General features: G+C 42.3%; 1 protein-coding gene across 4 annotated transcripts in view; it reads left to right on the plus strand.

Annotated features, from left to right (window-relative positions):
- Positions 1 to 22,107, plus strand: part of TRPM6 (transient receptor potential cation channel subfamily M member 6) — a 154,779-nt gene that overhangs the window by 20,706 nt on the left and 111,966 nt on the right. Inside the window, exon 1 of one of the 4 annotated variants that reach the window (XM_077906673.1) lies at positions 4,966 to 5,398. The exons of 1 other annotated variant lie outside the window; for it this stretch is intronic. In XM_077906673.1, the coding sequence (XP_077762799.1) occupies positions 5,366 to 5,398 (33 nt within the window). In that variant the 5' untranslated portion in view covers positions 4,966 to 5,365. Of the gene's footprint in view, positions 1 to 4,965; positions 5,399 to 5,855; positions 5,915 to 22,107 lie in introns of those variants that run through there. 2 more of the 4 variants (XM_077906666.1, XM_077906683.1) reach the window with 2 other exon arrangements.

A 22,107-nucleotide genomic window follows, 5' to 3' on the forward strand; every position in this document is an offset into this window, starting at 1 on the left:
CTTAGGGTTCTCTCTCTCCTTCTCCCTCTGCCACTCCCCTCACCTCTCCCTCTCTAAAAACAAAAACAAAACAAAACAAACACACAAAACAAACACCAATAATAATAACTTTTTTTTTTTTAATAAAGCATATAACAAAGTACCTAGTCCACAGTGAGTGCCCAAGAAGTAGTAATTTCCTCCTTCCTTAATTCATGGCACACATTGATAATGTAAAGAATATTTAAATTGATACTAAAAATATATCAATTTAAAATGCTTTCAAAGGGGTCCTATATATGATTTTTTGTAACTTTCTGTGAAGTTTTACTCATTTAAAAATAAGTTAAAAGAGGGATCCCTGGGTGGCGCAGCGGTTTAGCGCCTGCCTTTGGCCCAGGGCGTGATCCTGGAGACCCGGGATCGAATCCCATGTCGGGCTCCCGGTGCATGGAGCCTGCTTCTCCCTCTGCCTGTGTCTCTGCCTCTCTCTCTCTCTGTGTGTGACTATCATAAATAAATAAAAATTAAAAAAATTAAAAAAAATAAGTTAAAAGAAAAAAAAATGCTGGATAAATTGAGTCAGGTCTGGAAGGTTTAATTAGTTGGTTTCATCTAGTCAAAACTACATTTTTTCTGTCTTTCAGTTTTCTCACCTAAAATGGAAAAGCAAAATTTCCTAAGCTAGTAGAGTACTTGTTCCATGGATGAACAACTATGATTCACCTTTCAGGGAAAATATAATAGATTGGATAGTGTTTTGGGTCCCCCCGCAACCAGATGGTGGTCTAGGGTAATTTAAGAGAAAAGGACTAACGGTTAAAATTTTAGTACTGGTAGACATTTCCTGTCAAATAAATATATTCTTGATTCTGATATATGCAAGTAATAAAAAACAACTTCTGATTCATAGAGTTAGTTATCGAACTAAATTTTTAATGAATGCTCATTATGTTCAAGGTGTGTGTAAAAAACAAAACAAAATAAAACAAAACAATGGACCTTTAAAGCCACACAGACCCATGTTCAAATTTTCATTGGCTTCACACCTTACAAGTTGAGAAACTGGTGAGACTCATAATGAAGATTTCTGACCTTCAGTGAATCCTCAGAGATTTTGTGTGGAAAAACAGTGAGGAAAACAACAAGAAAATAAACTGAGTTAATGTATTGCTTCACAACGAGTAACCCCCAAATTTAGTAGGTTAAAATAACATTGGTTGATTATGCCACACGATTCTGAAAGTTGTCTGTGTACTTCTAAGTGTTGACTGGTCTCTCCACCTGGTATCTCTACCCTGGATGGTGACCTAGGGTAGTGTTATGTGAGGTGGAAAGCCGAAAGTGCAGGGCCACATGATGCCTAGACTCAGGAACTTAAACCATGTTGCTGTGGCCATGTTTCATTGGTCACAAGTCTGGTCAATGAAAGTTAGGGCTGTGGAGAAGAGACTGGGCCTCTTCATGGGGATTGGGAGGGCTGTTGCAAAGTCACATTGCAAAGAGGTGTGTGCTGGGATGGGAGGAGTTTGTGATCACTAAACAAAATATAGTATCAAGATGTTTGTTTTAAAGATGCTGAAGAAGATGGTATCTATCAGCCGGTCTGGCAATTTGTTACAGGTGCTCAACCTGTTTTAAGACCCTTCTTTTCTTCCCTTCAAGAATCGTTCAAAGTTGAATGTGAAGGTACAGTCCTAATGGAGCTTAGGTTTGGTGTCATTGTCTGTAATGCATATTTTAAAAGAGCACCTATAGCTGCCTGAAGCTACCAAAGTAGGCTTGTGTAACAGCCTTGTGTGATAGGGGAGCCTGGGGGCTCAGTCAGTTAAGTGTCTGCCTTCAGCTCAGGTCATGATTCCAGGGTCCTAAGATCCCTTGCTCAGCAGAGGGCCTGCTTCTCCCTCACCCTCTGCTCATGCTGTCTCTCTCTCTCTCTCGGGTAAATAAATAAAATCTTAAAACAAACAAACAAACAAACAAACAAAAAACCCCAACCTTGTGTGATAGGATGTTCAGTTAAATTTGAATTTCAGATAAGTAATGAACAATTTTCCAATAAAAGTATGCCTTCCCTTGTTAACAGTTTTGCATATATTCTTCTAGAACTTTCCTGTAAATATTCCAACATACACATGCAAATCTTTTTTTCCAACCTACACATATAAACCTTAAAAAATGAAATATTTACTTTTATTAGTTGCTCTTTTCCCTTTCTACTTATGTACATTTAGATCTAACTCATTCTTTTGAAAACTGCATATTGTTGCATGGCATGTGCACACCACAGTTTACTTATGTCAACGTTCACTGATGGCTGTGTTATTAGTAATCTTTCTTCATTACGGAAAGTGACACTACATATATCCTTATAGACACATCTTTGTGTATTTCTGAAGTATAAAATCCTAGGATTGGCGCTGTGTTGAAACAGGATATGCCTTGAAACTGGAATTAAAATGCCTTCAAAAAGGGTATCATTTAAAATCATCACCAAAAGCATGTGAGAATTCCTATCTCTCTACCTTGCCAGCCATCATTATATTTTTTTAAGATTTTATTTATTTATTCATGAGAGACAGAGAGAGTCAGAGACATAGGCAGAGGGAGAAGCTGGCTCCCTGCAGGGAACCTGATGTGGGACTTGATCCCAGGACCTCAGGATCATGACCTGAACCACAGGCAGACGCTCAACCACTGGGCCATCCAGGCATCTAAGCCATCAATATTTTAACCTTTGCTTATGTAACAGGAGGAATAATCCATTTTCATAGCAAGTAGAGAAACAAATTGGGAGATTTCCTTTAAAAGCACTGAATAAGAGGGAAAGTTATTTAATAAGCAGAAGAACATAGATTGCTTCCTTTCAAAAGGAAATTTGATTTGTAGCTGTTTGAGAAAATAAATGCATGAAATTCAAACCCAACCCCTTGGGTCTGAATACTAAAGTCTAAGAACAGAAGCAGTTACACACAAGAATGGACTGGGAGAGCTGAACTGCATCCCTCATTACTAGCAATACACCCTCATCTGACTTCTTCAATTTATCACACATACCTTTAAACTTTCCCCACTGTGGAACACACTGTAGGCTTATCATAGTTTCCACTACCCCCTTCAGAACACCACTGCCTTTGTTCTGTTTCCTTTATGCCTCAGAAAGGAAAGGAGTGACCACCCAGAGTGAGGACCACAGACCAAAGATGATAATATGCCCTGATGCATTGGGCAAGAGTTTTCCCATGGTGCTCTTTCTTCTCGCTGCGAAGGGACAGAGCTATTTTATTCCCCTCAACCATCCCCCACCCTGCCCCGTCGCCCCTTGGACTGTCCAGAGAGGATGGGAAATATTACTGTGCAAAAGCCCCAGCAACCCTCACTCCTGTCCAAATAAACCCAATCAAAACCAAGTCAAAGCTGAAACAACTTTCTTCAAGGGAAGAATGTGTATCTTAGAAACTACGCCTTAATGACCTCCCAATTACTGGGACTCGTTAAGGTCTTAACACATTAAAAAAAAAATGTTGTCATCCCCATTTTTCTCTGCTGAAAATTCAGCTGTTCCTTTCCATTCTGAAATCATTAGATTGACTTTAAAAGTTGGAGCAGTATCTTCAAACCATGTTGGGTCAGGAATCCAACATTTACAATGTCCAGGAGACATTACAAGGGAGATCTGACAAAGACGGCGACATTGGAGTTAAGAATGGGAAGAGGAAGAAAGGGATAAGGGAGGGCAACAAATGAGAAAGTATAACCTTGTTTCTATTGACGAGTGTTACCAATGGCGCCCCAGGTACTGTTTCATTTTTGATTGTTCCTCCTCCTACAAACTCAAACTCCTTGCAGACTGGACAATGTCTTATTCATCTTTGTTTTCCCAGCACCCAGCAGGATACCTGACAAACAGTCTGTGCTCAGGAAATATTTTTTTGGCCTGAGTCAAGCCACACTAGACTATTACTGAACATTTTAAAGTTTAAATTTCAAAGCTAGTCTCTGGGCAGAGGTATGTTTGTGGCCAGGAGACTTCTATAGATAAGCCTTTAAGTTGATCAGGGTGCTTGTGAAAGATACAGATTCCTGGGCCCCACCCCAGAGATTCCAATCCCGATGGTCTGGGGTGGGTGGGTGGGGCCCTGGGAATCTGCAGTTTTAACAGATGCCTCAGGTGCTTCTGATACAGCTTGGGAACCTAAGGCAGCTTGTAAACCGGCACATCAGATGCCATAAGCCCTGGAATTTCCCTGGTATATCTTTGAATGGCCCTGGTAGTTTAGACTTTGTGCCTTGCCGCTTGATCAGAAAAGGACATCTGACCATACTAACATGTAAATTTACCAAAGAAATTACTAGAAGAGCGGTCACAGTGGACCAAGATTCCTAAGAATCTCGGGTTTCAAATATGTTCAGTCTTCTTGGTGGGTCTGCATATTTTTGAGAGCTTCAAGTGTCTAGTGCAGCGAGGAACCTAATGGGGGAGATATTTGGAGGAAAACCAATCAAGATGTGCTTACCTGCCTGAGGGGGCCTGCTGAACCTGTTAACTGCTCACAGATCGTTAAGCCTTTTGAAGGAGATGGATCAAGGAGAGGAAAGGTTCTATGTGTTAACAGGAAAACAAAATGTTACTACACACACGAGGTGTTCAAGTTTTCTAATAAATGTCCATGAAAACTAGGCTGAGATATGGGGGACAAAAACCTGTTAACCGAGTCTGCAAATGTGAGCTCACTGGGCAGAAATTCATAATGGGCTCAAAGGGTAGGTGCCCCTGATCCGAGGTCAGTAATCTGGGATGAATGGCTAGGATTGTTAATCGCCACACTTGTAATTACACGGCAGCATCGCCTCTGCCCACATACGGGGATCCACCCGCAGTCAGGGACCCAACCTGAATCAAGACTGCGCAGCCAGAAGAACACATGGAAAATAACAGAAAGCAGGAGAGCGCTTGTGTGGTACTTCATGGGTTTCTTTGTTCAGCAGAAGCTCTGAGAGGAAGGTGGGTTTCTTTGCTGCCATCGCCGCCACACAGAGAAGTGAACTCTGGCCAGAGTGGTGGCGGGACCTACCCAGGAACCCCTAGACGGTAGAGGTGGTGCCCCAAGGGTCAACCTCTCCTGTCCTCCCCTACCACAGGGACGCAACGGGAACAATACCACACAGATGTCTGTTAGGGACTCTGCTTGGCCCTCGCCATACCCCTTCCATTTCGGCGAGGCAGACATGCACCTCCCTTCCACACGGGAGGCAAATGAGGCGAAAAAGTGTCTTGACACATCTGCAGGGCAGTAAAAGGCGGCGTGTGGAGGTGGAGCCCAGACCCGACTGCACTGGTCGGAGGCGCAGATAAGGCTCGGCGAGCGGGGCCTGCAAGGCAAGGATGAAAGCCCGGCCCGCCGCGGAGCGCTTGCAGGTAGGCAGGGCGGCCCGGGGCTGGCGGGGCCAAAGGGCCTCAGGCCGGGCACCCGAGGTGCGCCCAGGGGCCCCGGGCGGGGCGGGTGGGGCCGGTCGCGCCCGTATCTCGCAGGGATCTAGAATAGCTGGCACTTACGAAACACCGGCTGTCCAGTCCCCGGGTCCGCGCCCGATTATCATCTCCGCGGTTTCGGCTCGCGGAGGCAGGGCGGCCAGTGAGGGGCAGGCCCCGCAGCCCCGGCCGCAGGAGCTGGAATGGGGCCAGCGCGGAGGTGGCGGCCGGGCGGAAACCTAACGGGGCGCGGGGTCCAGCGCAGGGCGGGGGCGCGTCCCCGGAGAGGAGGCAGCGCGGCGGCTCGGCGGGCGGCGGGCGAGCCCGGACGCGGCGGGAGCCCGGCGGGGAGGGCAGACGGCGCAGCCCCGAGCGGCGGGGGGCGCGTCCGGCCGGCGGGGACCGAGGCGGCGGAGCAGCGCCCCGCGCGGGAGTCCGGGAGCGATGAGAGTGCAGCTCAAGGTGAGCGCCGGCGCCGGCCCGGGGTCCTGGGGATCCGAGCGGGGGTCCGAGCCGGGGTCCGAGCCGGGGTCCGAGCCGGGGTCCGAGCGGGGGTCCGAGCCGGGGTCCTGGGGATCCGAGCCGGGGTCCGAGCGGGGGTCCGAGCCGGGGTCCGAGCGGGGGTCCGAGCGGGGGTCCGAGCCGGGGTTCGAGCGGGGGTCCGAGCCGGGGTCCGAGCCGGGGTCCGAGCGGGGGTCCGAGCCGGGATCCGAGCCGGGATCCGAGCGGGGGTCCGAGCCGGGGTCCGAGCGGGGGTCCGAGCGGGGGTCCGAGCCGGGGTCCGAGCCGGGGTCCGAGCCGGGGTCCGAGCGGGGGTCCGAGCCGGGATCCGAGCCGGGATCCGAGCGGGGATCCGAGCCAGGATCCGAGCAGGCGTCCGAGCCGGGGTCCGAGCGGACGCCGCGGTCCCGCCTCGCCCTCCCGAGGCAGCCGGACCTCAGGCTGGCGGTGGCGGAGCTCCCCGGCCTGGCCCGGCACGCCCGTGTGCGGAGAAGTGACATTTACTGCGCGCCCCGTAGTGCTCGGCGTGCCTCGCTCGGTCCCCGCCGGCTGTTAGGCGCACCGACCGCCCGCCCCGGAGCCGCATCTCCTGCCTTAGCACGCCCGCTCCGCCGCTAACTAGGACCCTGAGCAAGTTGCTTAAACCGCGTGCTTCTGCTTCCCCGTCTGGAAAATGGGAGAGTAATACCTATAATTCCAAGATGAAAGCAGATGCCATCTATGCCGGGTACTTAGAAAGCAGTGCCCGGCAGACCTGGCGGGCTGCACGAGCCTGTGGTTGTTACCACCCCACCTTGGCAGGAACCTGCGGCGTCTGGCATCGCCCCTCCCTTCATCCCACCTCCCTGGTTTACCGGCGAGGAAAACGCAGCTCGGGGAGGAAAATAAGGATTTGAACCCAGGGCAGTGGTTTGGAACACTAAGAATGCGGGTATTCCATCCGCACAGGGGATTTTGATCATTCCTTCCTGGGGACAAGGGGGTCACCCCTAACTGCCGAGGTGGGAGCCGGGTTCCTCCATTTCTTTCCCCGGTGTAAAGTTTTTTTTTAATTTTTAAAAATTTTTATTTACTTATGATAGTCACAGAAAGAGAGAGAGAGGCAGAGACACAGGCAGAGGGAGAAGCAGGCTCCATGCACCGGGAGCCCGATGTGGGACTCGATCCCGGGTCTCCAGGATCGCGCCCTGGGCCAAAGGCAGGCGCCAAACCGCTGCGCCACCCAGGGATCCCCCCAATGTAAAGTTTTGATGTGAATTTTCCATCTGCTTTGGTTTCTACCACAACTGGTAAAGCATTAAATAATCTGGCTAGACTGACATTCGGGTTTGGCTGCAAGAATCTGGACATTTCTTACCCCCCCCTTTTCCCCCACCAGCCCCTATCTTCTAGGAATTAATAGATCATTCCAGATGAAACTCCGCATGAGCCTGCTTTTGGGGGCCAAAATTAGGGACTAGTACTTTAGTATTAAGCTTGCCTTGATAGACAAGGGTATGAATGGCACTTTGAGTTGATTGTACCCCGGCGGAGAAGGAAAAGATCCAGACAACACACTGGTGATTTGCCACAAATGTTGCTCTTATCTTGACTATTTACCATTTTCTGTCTTGGCTCATGGTTTTGGCAGGGCCTCCATGTCAGAACTAACTGTCAAGGGCTTGGTAAATATTGGACCTGAAATATGTCTCACCTCTTTTTCTTTCTCCCTGGATTTTTCAATCCTGGGTGTTCAGGATGGCTGAACAGCCCCCACACTCTTAGAGTGATTTTCATTACACTTCTGTAGACTCATTCCATGTTAGAACTCCCACATGTCCATCCTCCCTGTAACTCAGTTATTTCTTCATGTCCCATCAGAAATCTACCAACTATTTCCTATTAAAAAAAAAAAAAATCAGGGGCACCTGGGTGGCACAGTCAGTTAAGTGTCTGCCTTCAGCTCAGGTCGTGATCCTGGGGTCCTGGGATTAAGCCCGAAGTCAGGCTCCCTGCTCAGTAGGGAGTCTACTTTTCCCACTTCCCTCTGTGGCTCCCCCTTGCTCATGCTCTCTCTCTCTCTCTCTGCCAAATAAGTAAACTAAAAATTAAAATCTTTAAAAGAAAATCATTCTTAGGTAAGATATTCTAATATGGGTCTTAGTTGTGCTTTTTTCCCCTTTTTTACTTCCTAGTTTTATTGAAGTTGTATAATAGTCAACTTTAAATAATTCCATAAGATCTGTTACTAAAAACAGCAGAACCCTCAATCATTTCCAGCTTTTCTGAAAGAGCAATAACATTCATCTCTTTAGCTTGTTGGTACTTACTCATGCCTCTAAAATAATACTTATGTGAGTCCTTCTTGATTTCTCAGGTGTAGCCATGCTTTACCTTTCCAGATGGGATATAAGGTTTAGATTTCCTTTGCATTCCTGCATCTGCCATTCACATGATCCTTCCTGTTCCTACCATCTACAGAATACAGTTATCCATAATTTTTAGTTAGGTCAATATTTAGTCTGGTCAACATTATTATGCCTTCCTACACATACACTATTAAAAGCTGAATTATGTAGTATATGATTACTCCTCCCTTCTAACTTTTGTTTTCCTCCAGGAGTGTCTGGTGTGTGTTTCCAGAATTTTCTATGGAGTTTTCACTAATTTAACTGACAAGTTTTTGCCAGTTGCCTAAATCTTCTCTCAAGATCATCCTGTGTAATACGCATTTTAACCAATTTTATTCTGAGTACAGCTTTCTGACCTGCATTACCTATCCAGACTGATTGGTCTTGATGCTGGATGCACAGCTATTACTTTGGGCTCTGTCTTCAGTATCATCATGGGGATTTCCTTTCCCTCTGTTACACTGGTTCGTGTTTCTTATATCCCATGTCCTCGTGATTTTTTTCCATCATTTCGGTGGAATACCTTTTCCAGTTGCACTCTGAGAAAGGATGCACACGAAGTACGTTGAATTGATGTATTGTTATGACAAATTATCCTTGCAGACTTTTTTTTTCCTTAAAAACGTTCTGCTAACAATGCAAAAATAATTTCTTGTGGTAAATAATTCAAGCACTATTAATAGAAATTCCAAGAGTTCCCTTTTTGTCCCTCATCCTCATCTCTTTCCAATCCAGAGGTATTCAAAGTGTTGGATTTGGAACATTCAATCATTCTTTGGATTCATTCAGTCAACAGATATTTATGAATTTATGAGTGCCAACTAGGTGCTAAGACCTGTTCCAGAACTTAGGAATATATAGTGAACAAAACTTATTTTTGAGCTGGAGAGGAATGGTGTGATGCTTCTCGATGCTGGAATTGAGTCCACTGCAGCTTTGGCTAGCTTATTTTTCTTCTGGAATATGAACATCATATAATCAAGGCTCTCTTTGTCTCTGTCTCTTTTTCTTTCTCAGTATAAAATCATGACCACTACAAATTAAACTTCATAACTTGCCATTAGAGCAACATCATCATACCCCTGAGATGTAGAAATAGTTTTCTGAATGGATAAATGAAATGTGGTGTGTTTACATATACACATGTACTCACACACACAATGGAATATTTAGCCTTTAAAGAGGAAAGAAATCCTGACACATGCTACAACATGGATGGACCTTAAAGATGTTATGCTAATAGGCAATCATCAAAAGATGAATATTGTATGATTCCACATATATAAGATATATAAAGTAGTCCAATTTGTAGAAAGAAAAAGTAGAGTGTAGGTTGTCAGAGGTTGAGGGAAGAGGGAAATGAGTTATTTAATGGGTGTAAAGTTTCAGATTTGCAGGATGAAAGTTCAGGAGATGGGTTGCACAAATATGTGAATATGCTTAACAGTACTAACCTGCACACTTAAAAAAGTAGTCAGGATGGTAAATTCTATATTATGTGTATTTTGCCACAATTAAATAAGCAAACAGACAAGCAAAAAGAAACAAAATGCACATAAACTCCATAATGGGATTCATCCTTGAATCTGATGAGGATGATTGAATCTACTTGCAGCTAGGTTCAGCTCCTGCCTGGAATCCAGGATTTTCAGGGTGTGCAAGGTGTAGCAACAGATTGCCCTGGGAACTTTCTTTTGATGCACTTAGCACCAGAACATTTGGCAGGTTCCATTGTTGGGGTGGCCTAATGCCGCTCTCCCTTTCTTTCCGTGGTATTTCCATATCTCTGGGGAAGAGGTCCTCGGTTATTTATAGTACAGATAAACTGAGACTACTTCAGAGTGCCATGACCAGTTATGCAATTGGGAGCAGTGAGAAGTGGTAGTTTTGTTTGGCTTAGAGGTTACATTCTTTTTCTGAGTCTGCAAGCATGTGCCTCTTGAGAGCCTCCTGATCCATTTCCATTGGAAACGAAGATGTTGACTTGGTAGCACAGGCAGGTGCCTTCCCCAGCGCTGGTTTCCCTGCATTTTCCATGTCGGCGTTCCTTTACAATCCCCTTTGGAGTGATCCTGTGCTATATGTTGGATCCCAGTCTTGAAATGCTCCAGGACTGCATAGCGGTCAGGTATCCCAAGACTTGCTACAGTGCTGGGCGTGTTGACTGGAAAGATTGGCCGGGTGAATTTGGTTGTGCTTTGTCCTACCTCTCTCTAAGCTATATATGGCCAACATATAGAATTTTATTCCAGGGGCACCTGGGTGTCTCAGTTGGTTAAGCATCCAACTCTTGGTTTCAGCTCTGGTCATGATCTCAGGGTTGTGAGACCAAGCCCTGCATCACTAGGCCTGGAACCTTCTTGGGATTCCCTCTCTCTCCCTCTGCTCCTCCGGCCCCCCTAAAAAACAAACAAACAAACAAACAAACAAACAAACAAACATAGAATTTTCTTCCAGGCAAACTCAAAGCCCAGTGGGATGAATGACTGGGCAACCAAAGTTCTCTCTGCATTTTGCTGATTGTAGATTCAGAGCTTCTAATAATGGTCATTTTTGATGTGAGCAAACCACCTGGTCCAGGGGTGGAAACATTCCTGTCAGAAACTTCTGTTTTCTGTAATAGGTGTGTGAGGTGACCTTGGAGAAAGTACACTTCCTTGGGATTTTATTCCCCTGCCATGTGTGCAAGATTAACATTCTTTTTATCTTTCCTAGTTTTGGAGTGTGTTGGGATATGGGCCAGGAGGGCCCCCTCAAATTGCCCATAGCAACTAAAGACACTTAGAGCTAGGCAAAACTTTCCTTGTGATTAGATTATAGAGCCTGATTATCACCATTTTGGAATGTCTGGCATGTTTTTTATCACTGGTTTTCCTTAGGTATAATCAAAAAGGGACAGAATAAAAAAAAACAAAAAAAAAACAAAAAGGGACAGAATGTGGTAATTAATTCTCTAGAAGTATCAGCAGGAAGGTGAGAAGAGTAATAAAGGGAATAGTTGGAAAAAGTAGTTTTACTGCTGGCTGCATGCCCTTCTGCCTTAGGCAAGCTACCTCAGTTTCCTTAACAGTAAAGCAAATACCACTATTCATTGGCTACCTCCTTCCAAGAGCTGTGAATGGGTTTTGAGGAAGCAATTCCTTTGAAAATTCAGTAAAAGATATGGATCAGGAGCTCAAAAACTCAAATTCAAAAACCAGGCCTGCTGGGGACTCAGGTTCGCTGAGTCAGTGTAAGCACAGTTACAGGTCAGTGTAAGCACTGAGCGAACATGGCTGCCCACAGTTGGCCCCAACTGACTGTTGGCCAAGTTGAAACACAAGCCCGCATTCCAGAAATGCAGCATCTGGCAATTTTAATAGAAAATGCAGATACATAGATTCTTTCTTGAGTGTGAAACCTCGTGGTTTTCACATTTCATTAGTTACTTCAGAAGATTTTTGAAAAAACTTTGCCAGTTGAATAAAACACATTTTTGGTCTGCTTTCTGCCTGTGGGCTGTTATTTACACAAATACAGTAGTTCCTTCTTATCTGTGGTTCTGTTTTCTGTGGTTTCCCTCAACCAATCTGGAAGCAGATAATCCTCCTTCCAACAAGTCATCACGAGGTTAAGTAGTTTCTCACTCCATCAGTGCCTCCGTCATTCAGCTCATTCAGCTCACTTCATGTCCTCACACAGTCATTTTATCATCCCACATCATCATCATGGTCATAAGGATGAGTTTATACAATAAGATTTTGAAGGAGAGAGACCACATTTATATAACTTATTGTAATTGCTTCTTATTAGTTATCATTGTCCCTAATTTATAAATTAAACTTTATTTTTTTATATCTATTTTAGCATTCTATTTTATATTTTAGATTTTAATTACGGTAAGCAGTCTTCTCTTTTTCTTTTTTTATAGTTTATATTTTAAAATCCAAATTCAATTAACATATATTGTATTATTAGTTTCAGAGGCAGAGGTCAATGCTCATTACATCATGTGCCCTCCTTAATGTCCATCACCTAGTTAACCCCTCCCCTATCCCTTTCCCCTCCAGCAACCCTCAGTTTGTTTTCTATGATTAAGAGTGTCTTATGGTTTGTCTCCCTCTCTGATTTCATCTTGTTTTACTTTTTCCTCTCTTCTCCTATGATCCTGTTTTGTTTCTTAAATTCCACATATGACTGAGATCACATAATTGTCTTTCTCTGATTGACTTATTTCACTTGGCATAATACCTTCTAGTTACGTACCACGTTGTTGCAAATGGCAAGATTTCATTTTTTGATGGCTGAGTAGTATTCCACTGAATATGTATACCACATCTTTTTTATCCATTCATCTGTCCATGGATATGTGGGCTCTTCCATAGTTTGGCTACTGTGGACATTGTTGCTATAAACATTGGGGTGCAGGTGCCCCTTTTTGGATCACTACATTTGTAATTTTGAGGTAAATCTCTAGTAGTGCAATTGCTGGGTCTATTGTAGCTCTATTTTCAACTTTTAAATTAAACTTTATCATAGGTATGTTTGTACAGGAAAAAAATATAGCATACATAGTCATTTCTATCTGTTCTTTTAGGCATTCACTGGGAGTCTTGGAACGTATCCCTCATGGATGGTGGGGGCGGGGGGGCTACTGCAGTTTTCTGTGATAGGTCAGTCTTTCTCTTTGCCTATGCTGCTCCCCACTTAATTTTTGGGTTATAATTCACCTATCACTTGATTGATTGATTTATAAGTAGTCTTCATGCCCAATATGGAGCTTAAATTCACAACCCTGAGATCAAGGGTTGTATTCCCTATCACCTGAGCCAGCTAGGCACCCCTAATTCACCTAAAGTATATAATTTAATGGCTTTTAGTAAACTCGCAGAATTGCACATCTATCAGCACAGTCAATTTTAGAGCATATTTATCATCTCTAAGAGAAATCCCACACCCCTTAGCTGTCAACCCTTAGTCCCTCTATCCTCACCAGCCCTAGGCAACCACTGATCTACTTTCTGCCAAGTATAGATCTGCCTGTTCTGGGCTATTTTGTATAGACAGACACATACAATATGTACTCCCTTTTATCTAGTTTCTTTCATTTATCATAATATTTTCAAAATTCATCCATGTAGCATGTTATCAGTACTTCACTTTTTGGTATCGCTGAGTAATATACCATATCATATTTAATTTGTCCATCAGCTGATGGACATTCGGATTGTTTTTTGATCTTTGGCTATAGTGAATAACATTGATGTGAATATCTGTATACAAGTTTTTGTGTGGACTTACAGGTTCATTTCTCTTAGGTAGGTACCTAGAAGTGGACTTGGTAATTCTATGGTTAGCCTTTTGAGGAACTGCCAGACTGTTTTCCAAAGAGACTGTGCCATTTTATATTCTCATGAACAATGTATATGATAGTTTCAATTTCTCCCCATACCTTATTCTTACTTTTTGATTATAGTCATCCCAGTGGCTGTGAAGAGGTACCTCACTGTAGTTTAGATTTTCATTTCCCCAATGACTAATGATGTTGAGAATCTTCATGTGTTTATTGGCCTTTGTATGCCCTCTTTGGAGAACTATTTGTTCAGATCCTTTGTGTGGCACTTATTTTTGACCCAACTCTTGGGATTTTTCTCCTGATAAATGCACATTTCACGTCTACACAAAAGGGGGATATGTTCTAAGACCTCCCAGTGAATACTCGAAACTGTGGTTAGTATGAAACCCAATACATACTATTTTTTCCTATATGTACATACCTATGATAAAGTTTAATTTTTAAATTAGGGATAGTAAAAGATGACTATCAATAGCTAATAAAGTTATGTGAATATGGTCTCTTTCAAAATATCTTATCATACTGTTCTTAAACTTCTTGTGATGTGAGATGAAGTGAGATGAATGAAGTAGGCATTGTGACATAGCATTAAGCTACTATTGATCTGAAGATTTGTTAGACTGCAATTGACTGAAGGTAACTGAAACCATGGACAAAGGGGCACTACTGTACACAGTTTCTAGGAGTTCATGATCCTCTTAATATTTCTCTATGTATCTGAGGATACTTACAGAAAGCATGCCAAATAGCAGGAGTTTTTCTGGGAATTTCATAAGCTTGATCTTATGTTATCTACTCTATTATCAACCTCATGGGATTCATGTGAGGATCAAATATTCAGGAAAGTGATTTGTAAATATTAAAACACTCTACAGCTTCAGGGATTGCTGCAGGTACAATCTCTATAGGTAAGTGAGAGTGAAATGAAGTGGTTAAGTCTCCATGAACTGGAGACTGCCCATATTTGAATCCCAGTATCACTTTTATAAGCCATTGTGTTTTGGGGCAATCATTCAACTTCTCTGATTCAGTGTCTTCATTTGTAAAATGGAGATAATAACTGACCTACTTCCCATATTTTCTTGGGCAGTTAACATAAAGTATTTTGTCTTGTGCAGGTGGGTGCACAGAAAGTGCTGAATAAATTGTTACCCTGCTGCTGTGGACTAAGTGTTTGTCTCCCAAAATATATATGTTGAAGTCCTAATCTCTTATGATGGTATTTGGAGGTGGAGCCTTTCGGAGGTAATTAGGTCTTGAGGGAGGAGCCTTCTTGGTTGGGATTGATACCATTATAAGAAGACACACAGAAGAGATGATCTCTGTTTACCATGTGAAAATACAGTGAGAGAGTAACTATTGTAAACCAGGAAGATGACTCTCACCAGAGCTCGACCATGTGGGCACCCTGATCTTGGACTTCTGTTCCCTGGAACTGTGAGAAATAAATGTTTGTTGTATAAACCATCCAGTGTATGGAATTCTGTTTATAGTAGCCCAAACTGACTAAGATAGCTGCTATTAATATTATCTTAAATGGAACTAGACATATTATCTTATAGTGGGACATATCTTATTTTTTGTAATATATTTTTCATAATATATCATATATATTTTGCAATTAGTGAGGTTTTTTGCAATTATTTTTTTAAAGATTTTATTTGAGAGAGAGGGAGAGAAGGAGAGCACAGAGGAAGAGTGAGAGGGAGATGCAGACTCTCTGCTGAGCAGGAAACCCGACATGGGGCTCAATCCCAGGATCCTGAGATCATGACCTGAGACAAAAGGCAGATGCTTAACCAAGTGAGCCACCCAGGCACCTGAGCAGGTTGATCTTTGAATAAAGAACTATCTTCCTTCCTTCTGGAGAAAATAGATGTCCTCCATTGATCTTTTAAAGACGTTTTTGTAAATTAAATCTTATAGTCTTAGGAAAGAGAATTTTACTCCCAGAAGAATTAAGTCCATAGGGTACTTTATAGATCCTTGGCCTAGATAGTTAATTATCTCCAAACTTTGTCACTACTGTTAGGGTCTGCTTTAAAGTGATTAAAAAACAAAAACCAAAACAGAACAAAAAAAAAAACAAAGAGAAGAGGGTCCAAAGTCTTAAAATTTAAACTTTCTAAAATTTGTTAGTGTTTATGCCAGCAAAGTAGGAGGAAATGGTCATTCGGCTTAAGACTTTGTAGGTCGGATCTTTGCTCTTGAATGTAATAAACAGGCAAACCATTCAGTCTCATATTTTGGTCTCTTGAGCTGGTAGCCACTGGCCTTAAGAGGGAAACCACATTCTTGAGAAGCAACTCGTAGAGAGGAGACTTTTCAGATAGAAATTGCATCTTGCTAGCTGGTATTTGGGTTCAGGAAATATGGAATGTCATAGGTGAGAGGTAAAGCCTGGGAGCCATTTACCCAAGAGAGCCTCTACTCTGTGGAATCTTCTTGATGTCAGAGTCTATCATCAAGTTTAGCTGAAGGGAAAAGGTCTATGAGGTTCAATCTACCAGAGAGTCTCTGAAAGTTCCTGGGATACTGATGTTTTGTAAGTTTTGTTCTTTGACCTACAGACAATGTGTGTGTGTGTGTGTGTGTGTGTGTGTGTGTAGCTTGAGTTTTGTTAAAGAAAAAATTTTCACGATCCTTGTTAAAGATAGTAAGGAAGACCTTATTCAAGAGGGTTTGTTCCAGTGGGGGTTTTGCAGTAGGCCAGAGAGATGGGGCTCAACTCCAAGTACAGCAAGAAGAGGAGATTTACAGCCAAGGAGTAGGGTAGAGGTCAGTGGGTGGAAAATTGCGAGAGAAACATCAAAGCCAGAAGGATTCTTGCTAGACCAACTCAACAGGATTCTTGCTGAAGGCAGGCCAGAGTGATCAGATACCAAGGGTGGGGGATTTTCACTAACTGACCCAGCAGAATCTTGCTAAAACTGCATTAGCGGGACCAAGAACAGAGCCCAAGGTTGGTACCTAGTCAGAAAAAGGACTCAAGTCAGAAAGAGCCTGAATCAAGTTCGGTCAAGGAGAGAGTCTTGAACAGTTTGAAACATGAGGTGACTAAGGTAGGCTATTCCTCCTTATGTAATACAATCATGAAATACTGTGAGCATTTGAGTGACACATCCTTAAAAGAGAAAAGCTGCTTTTCTTTAGTTTAATCCTTTTTTTAATAATTGCCTTTTAATTAAAATAATTATGGGTCATTTCAAGGTCTTTTCTTTATGGATATAATACATTTCTTTCCATTTTACAATTTAAGAAATTTCTTTAATTTAAGAAATTAAATCCAGAAGAAACATCTTGGTGGACTGAAACTCCGGGAAAAGGGAAAACTGCTCTGTAGTTTGGCTCCTCAGTGACTTAGGAAAAGGCATTGTGTGGTAGATTTCTTCCCCTTTCCTTCCCAAATTGCATTGAAAGAACGGTCAGTTTCTAAACAACATTGGAACTTTTTGAAGATCGTGTAACAGCCAGAAACAGAAGTTGAGAAACTATCCCAGCAAATGATAATTTCTCATCTGCCAGCTTCCATTACTCACAGAGCTCTTGGTATCCCACTGACAAACTTGTGTTTCTCAACTTCCTGGACCACACTCCTTTTACTAAAGCATCATTTTCCTTCTGGAATACTAGTGGAATTAGTTATTCTCGATGAGAATTCTTTTCTTCTAAAGAAAACAAAACCCGATTGCTACCCTACTTTTTTTTTTTTAAGATTTTATTTATTTCTTCATGAGAGACATATATATAGAGAGAAAGAGAGAGACAGAGACATAGGCAGAGGGAGAAGCAGGCTCCATGCAGGGAGCCTAATGTGGGACTCGATCCCAGGTCTCTAGGATCAGGCCCTGGGCTGAAGGCGGTGCTAAACCGCTGAGTCACCTGGGCTACCCTGATTGCTACCCCACCTTAAATCTGTTAGCTTAAATTAAGATAAAAATCTTAAAGGTCCCTGTCTTTTTAAATCAACTTAACTATCTCAAAGGTGCTTTTTAAAAAGTAAGCTGAAAATCTTAAAGATGAGGATAGAAATCTTACATTAAGGTTTAAAATTTAGGGGAGGGAACATTCTGAATTGAGACCTAGCAGAAATCGCTTGGAAGGCTATCTCCCCAAATCGTACCCTCTGCAAACAAGTGTGTTTATCCTCAGAGATGATCCCTGATCAAATATAGTAAGGGGAACAATGGATAATAATGGATTTCTGGAGAGTCACACTGGTTGCACGTATTTATATAGCCATAAAACATTTTCTTTTCATCCCATGTAATACCTTTGTTCTCTAGGATATACCTAAGAAACTCTGGTATAATCCTCAAATGTGTACTCAGAAGTCAGGTAGACAATGAGGATAGAACAAGACAGTTCCCTGTATTCCAGGGTTTAGAGTATAGTTGGTCTAAATAGGTTATAAGGGTAAGCACAGAAGATTAGTGGCACATGGAAGGAGATCCTGACTCAGAGATTCAGAAAGAGAGTTTCTATGAAGGTTTTCATGATGTCTCTCTTGGAGAAAGAAGGGCAGTGGGGAACAGTGTGGAAAGAGCAGGAAGTGGATTCAGGGAATTCAAAGTTGTTTAGTATATTAAATTGTAGGGATTGAAGTAGGGAGAGACAAGAGATGAGGTGAAAGAGGGAGCAGCTCAGATGTGGTAGGTAGTGGGCTGTATACCTGCTGAAGGACTTTTAAACTATCCTAATGACATTGGGGGAAACACTGAAAGGTTTTAGGTGAGAATGACATGTTTACCTTTTCACTTTAAGTAGGCTTTCCTGCAGAGAAAGAGATCAGAGAAGGGAAATCTGGAGGCAGAAAGACCGATGGGAGGCCATCTCACCAAGAATTCATGGTGACTTTAGAATAGTGGCAATACAGATGCAGAGGGGTGGGCTGATGCAAGAGGTATTTAAGAAATAAAATCAGTAGGTCTTGGTGGTTGACTGAATGAGAAATAAGGATGGAGAATTAATGATGGTGCTCTGGTTTTTAACTTGGACACCTGGGTATACTGGTGAACACTTGGGGAATATAGTATAGGTGGGGGATAGGTCTGAGTGAGGGAAACAAAGGATACAGATTTGGACAGGTTAATTTGAAATAGGATACTCTTCTGTTCCTTTTTAAACCTGGTGAGATAAGGAAGGTAGGTTTTATATATCCCCCAGCCAAGTTGCATTCGATGAATGGACTACCATAGTCAATGGGCGACAAAACACAAACCCCTGTACTCTACCTCCAAGCTCTGTTCTTTCTCTACTATAACCCATGACTTCTCAAAGAGGATGTGACTTTTATAGATAACAGTCAGAAAACCAGTACTTTTTTCATTGAAATACTTTGGTTGAAGTCTTCTCGTCTTCAGTTGTCTTGCTGCTATTCAAATACTCATGTATTTTCAAAATTCTGTTGGAGATACTTTATCACTTCTGAACATTAAAGCAATTTTGGATTGCTTAAGGAGATTCTTGTTCCTCAGGCAAGTAAATTTTTTGATATTTTATTTTATTTTTTAAATATTTTATTTATTTATTAGAGAGAGAAAGAATGAGCAGTGGGGGAGGGACAGAAGGAGAGAGAGAGAGAAAAGGAAGCAGACTCTTTGCTGAGCAGGAAGTCCGATATGGGGCTTGATCTCAGGACCCAGCGATCATGACCTGAGCTGAAGGCAGGCGCTTAATCGACTGAACCACACAGGTGCCCCTATTTTATTTTATTTTATTTTATTTTATTTTATTTTATTTTATTTTATTTTATTTTATTTTAATTTTTTTATGATAGTCACACAGAGAGAGAGAGAGGCAGAGACATAGGTAGAGGGAGAAGCAGGCTCCATGCACCGGGAGCCTGACGTGGGATTCGATCCCGGGTCTCCAGGATCACGCCCTGGGCCAAAGGCAGGCGCTAAACCGCTGCGCCACCCAGGGATCCCCCTATTTTATTTTAAAATTATTTTTAAATTGAAGGAATTTGCTCACTCCAAATTTTTTTTGGAAGGAAGTTGAGTATTAATAATAAAAAAATACCGTAGTTCCCTAAAGCAATTAAAATGGATTAGTGTATTCTCTAATGTTTAAGAGTTGTTAGTAACTCATACCTTTTGCTTATAAATTGGCACAACCTCTATGGAGGGCAATGTGGCAATATTTGAATTCACTGACATATTACTAGTAGGATTTTATCTGGTAGATATACATGCATGTGAAAGCTGTGCTGTGTGTATTTTAGCTAAATAAATTATGGGACTTCCATACAAAGAAATACTGGTCAGTTTCCAAAAGAATGAAAGAACTCTGTGTACAAATATATTAGGATGTCCAAATTATTAATAAGTGATGAAAAAGCAAGGTACAGAATGGTATATATAATATGCCTCTATAGGAAAAAATAATTTTTTGGTATACGCTTATAATCTTTGGCAGAATACATAACAGTTCATTTGGGGGAAGGAAATGGATGTCTGGAGTATAGGGGTAGGAGGAAGAGTTAATTTTCCCCTGTATCATCTATTATACCTTGTGGATTTTACATCACTTTCAAAGTTATCTATTTAAAAAAAAAAAGGGAGATCTCTGGGTGGCTCAGCGGTTGGGCACCTCCTTTTCGGCCCAGGGCGTGATCCTGGAGACCCGGGATCGAGTCCCACATCGGGCTCCCTGCATGGAGCCTGCTTCTCCCTCTGCCTGTGTCTCTGCCTCTCTCTCTCTCTCTGTGTGTCTCTCATGAATAAATGCATAAAATCATAAAAAAAAATGTTGCTGAGTCCTGGCTTCTGTGTTCCACAAATGATAGAGTGAAGGCTTAGAATACAAGGACCAACATTATAGCAAATCTTTTTTTTGTTTCTTTTTTGCTATGTGGTGGCTAGGCACACAGTTGTATATGGTGTACCCGAAGTGATCATAATTAAATTTTTTAAAAATGAAAGTGCCCATTTCTAAGTGTGGCTAAAGAAATGCTCATGATAATTTACAGCTGGACAGCTGGACATTGTTCTAACAACCTCTGGGGTAAATCACCCGGGAACAGAAAGATTTCTCTGGTTTACTGATAGAAACTTCTTACCTTCCTCTTTCTTCCTGCTTCCTTTCCTCTCAGTATGCCTTGCCCTGACAGTCCAACTGCCCAGTGATCTCCAATTATGTTCATTCTTTTCCTTTATCCTAAATTCCTATTTGTTTAGTCTAGATGTCTGCAAACCCATATATTCTGAGGCACACATTTTTAGGTTAGTGTATTGGGGACATCCTTGGAATATCATGTTGCAGTTTGCTCCATAAGATGTTCATTGGGATACTATTGTTCCCCATCTGTCTGAAGTTTGGTGGATCCCCTAATGAGAGAATATCTCTTATATATTTTTAAAAGATTTTATTTATTTATTCAAGAGAGACACACACGCACAGAGAAAGAGAGAGAAAGAGAGAGAGAGAGGCAGAGACAAAGGTAGAGGGAGAAGCAGGCTCCATGCAGGGAGCCCAACAAGGGACTCGATCCCGGGTCTCCAGGATCATGCCCTGGACTGAAAGCGGTGCTAAACTGCTGAGCCGCTCAGGCTGCCCATATCTCTTATATTTTGTGATCCATAAAACATACAGCGTATTGTTGTGTTGTACTGTGAAGTTCCAGTAATAATAAACGGGACCACCATGATTGCACATGTAGATCTCCTATCTTCCTTCTTCTCTCTTGATAAGGGTCAAAGAGGAATGCTGAGATTTGCAGCCTTCAGAGCAAAATGAACCGACTTCTATAGCACATAGGTAATAGAGTCTTGGACAAAATTACTAAAAAGGAAAAATTTGTCATCCTCTCCTTGCCTCTATCAGAAGAGGAAGCATTTTCTTCAAGATTGAGCCCTCCTCCTTGGCTTTTCATACTATTTCTTCACCCTACACTCCAAAGTCTCTAAAGTCATTTTCATTCTTTCTTACATCTCTCTCTCTTTATTGACTTTTCTTTTATCTACAAATAAGGTCTAGGTTTCCTCAACCATAAAATAAGTTTTCTTTCAATTTTACCTCTTAAACGTATTGTCAAAGTGCTCTAGAATTGGTATTTGATAGAACCTGCTCCTTCTCCATTAGGAGGTAGTAATAATTGTACCCATCACACAGTTGTGAATATTACTGTAGCTAAAGTACATAAAGAACATAAAGAACTTAGCATAGCCTTTGGCACATACAAAAGGCTTACACTGATGATGGCTTTTGGCTTTTGCTTTATATCATTGGTTTAGTGGTAATATTGTTTTTCCCAGGGTATATTACACTAGCTGTCTCTTGTTTTGCAGCCTATTTCCTTTTTTTTAAAATAGACTTTTATTTTATTTTAAAAGTAGGCTCCACACTGGGTGTGGGGCTTGAACTTACAACCCTGAGAATAAGAGTCAGATGCTTAGCCAACTGAGCCACCCAGGCACCCCTGTAAC

Source organism: Canis aureus, chromosome 1 (assembly GCF_053574225.1).
Source record: "Canis aureus isolate CA01 chromosome 1, VMU_Caureus_v.1.0, whole genome shotgun sequence".
Taxonomy (NCBI): domain Eukaryota; kingdom Metazoa; phylum Chordata; class Mammalia; order Carnivora; family Canidae; genus Canis; species Canis aureus.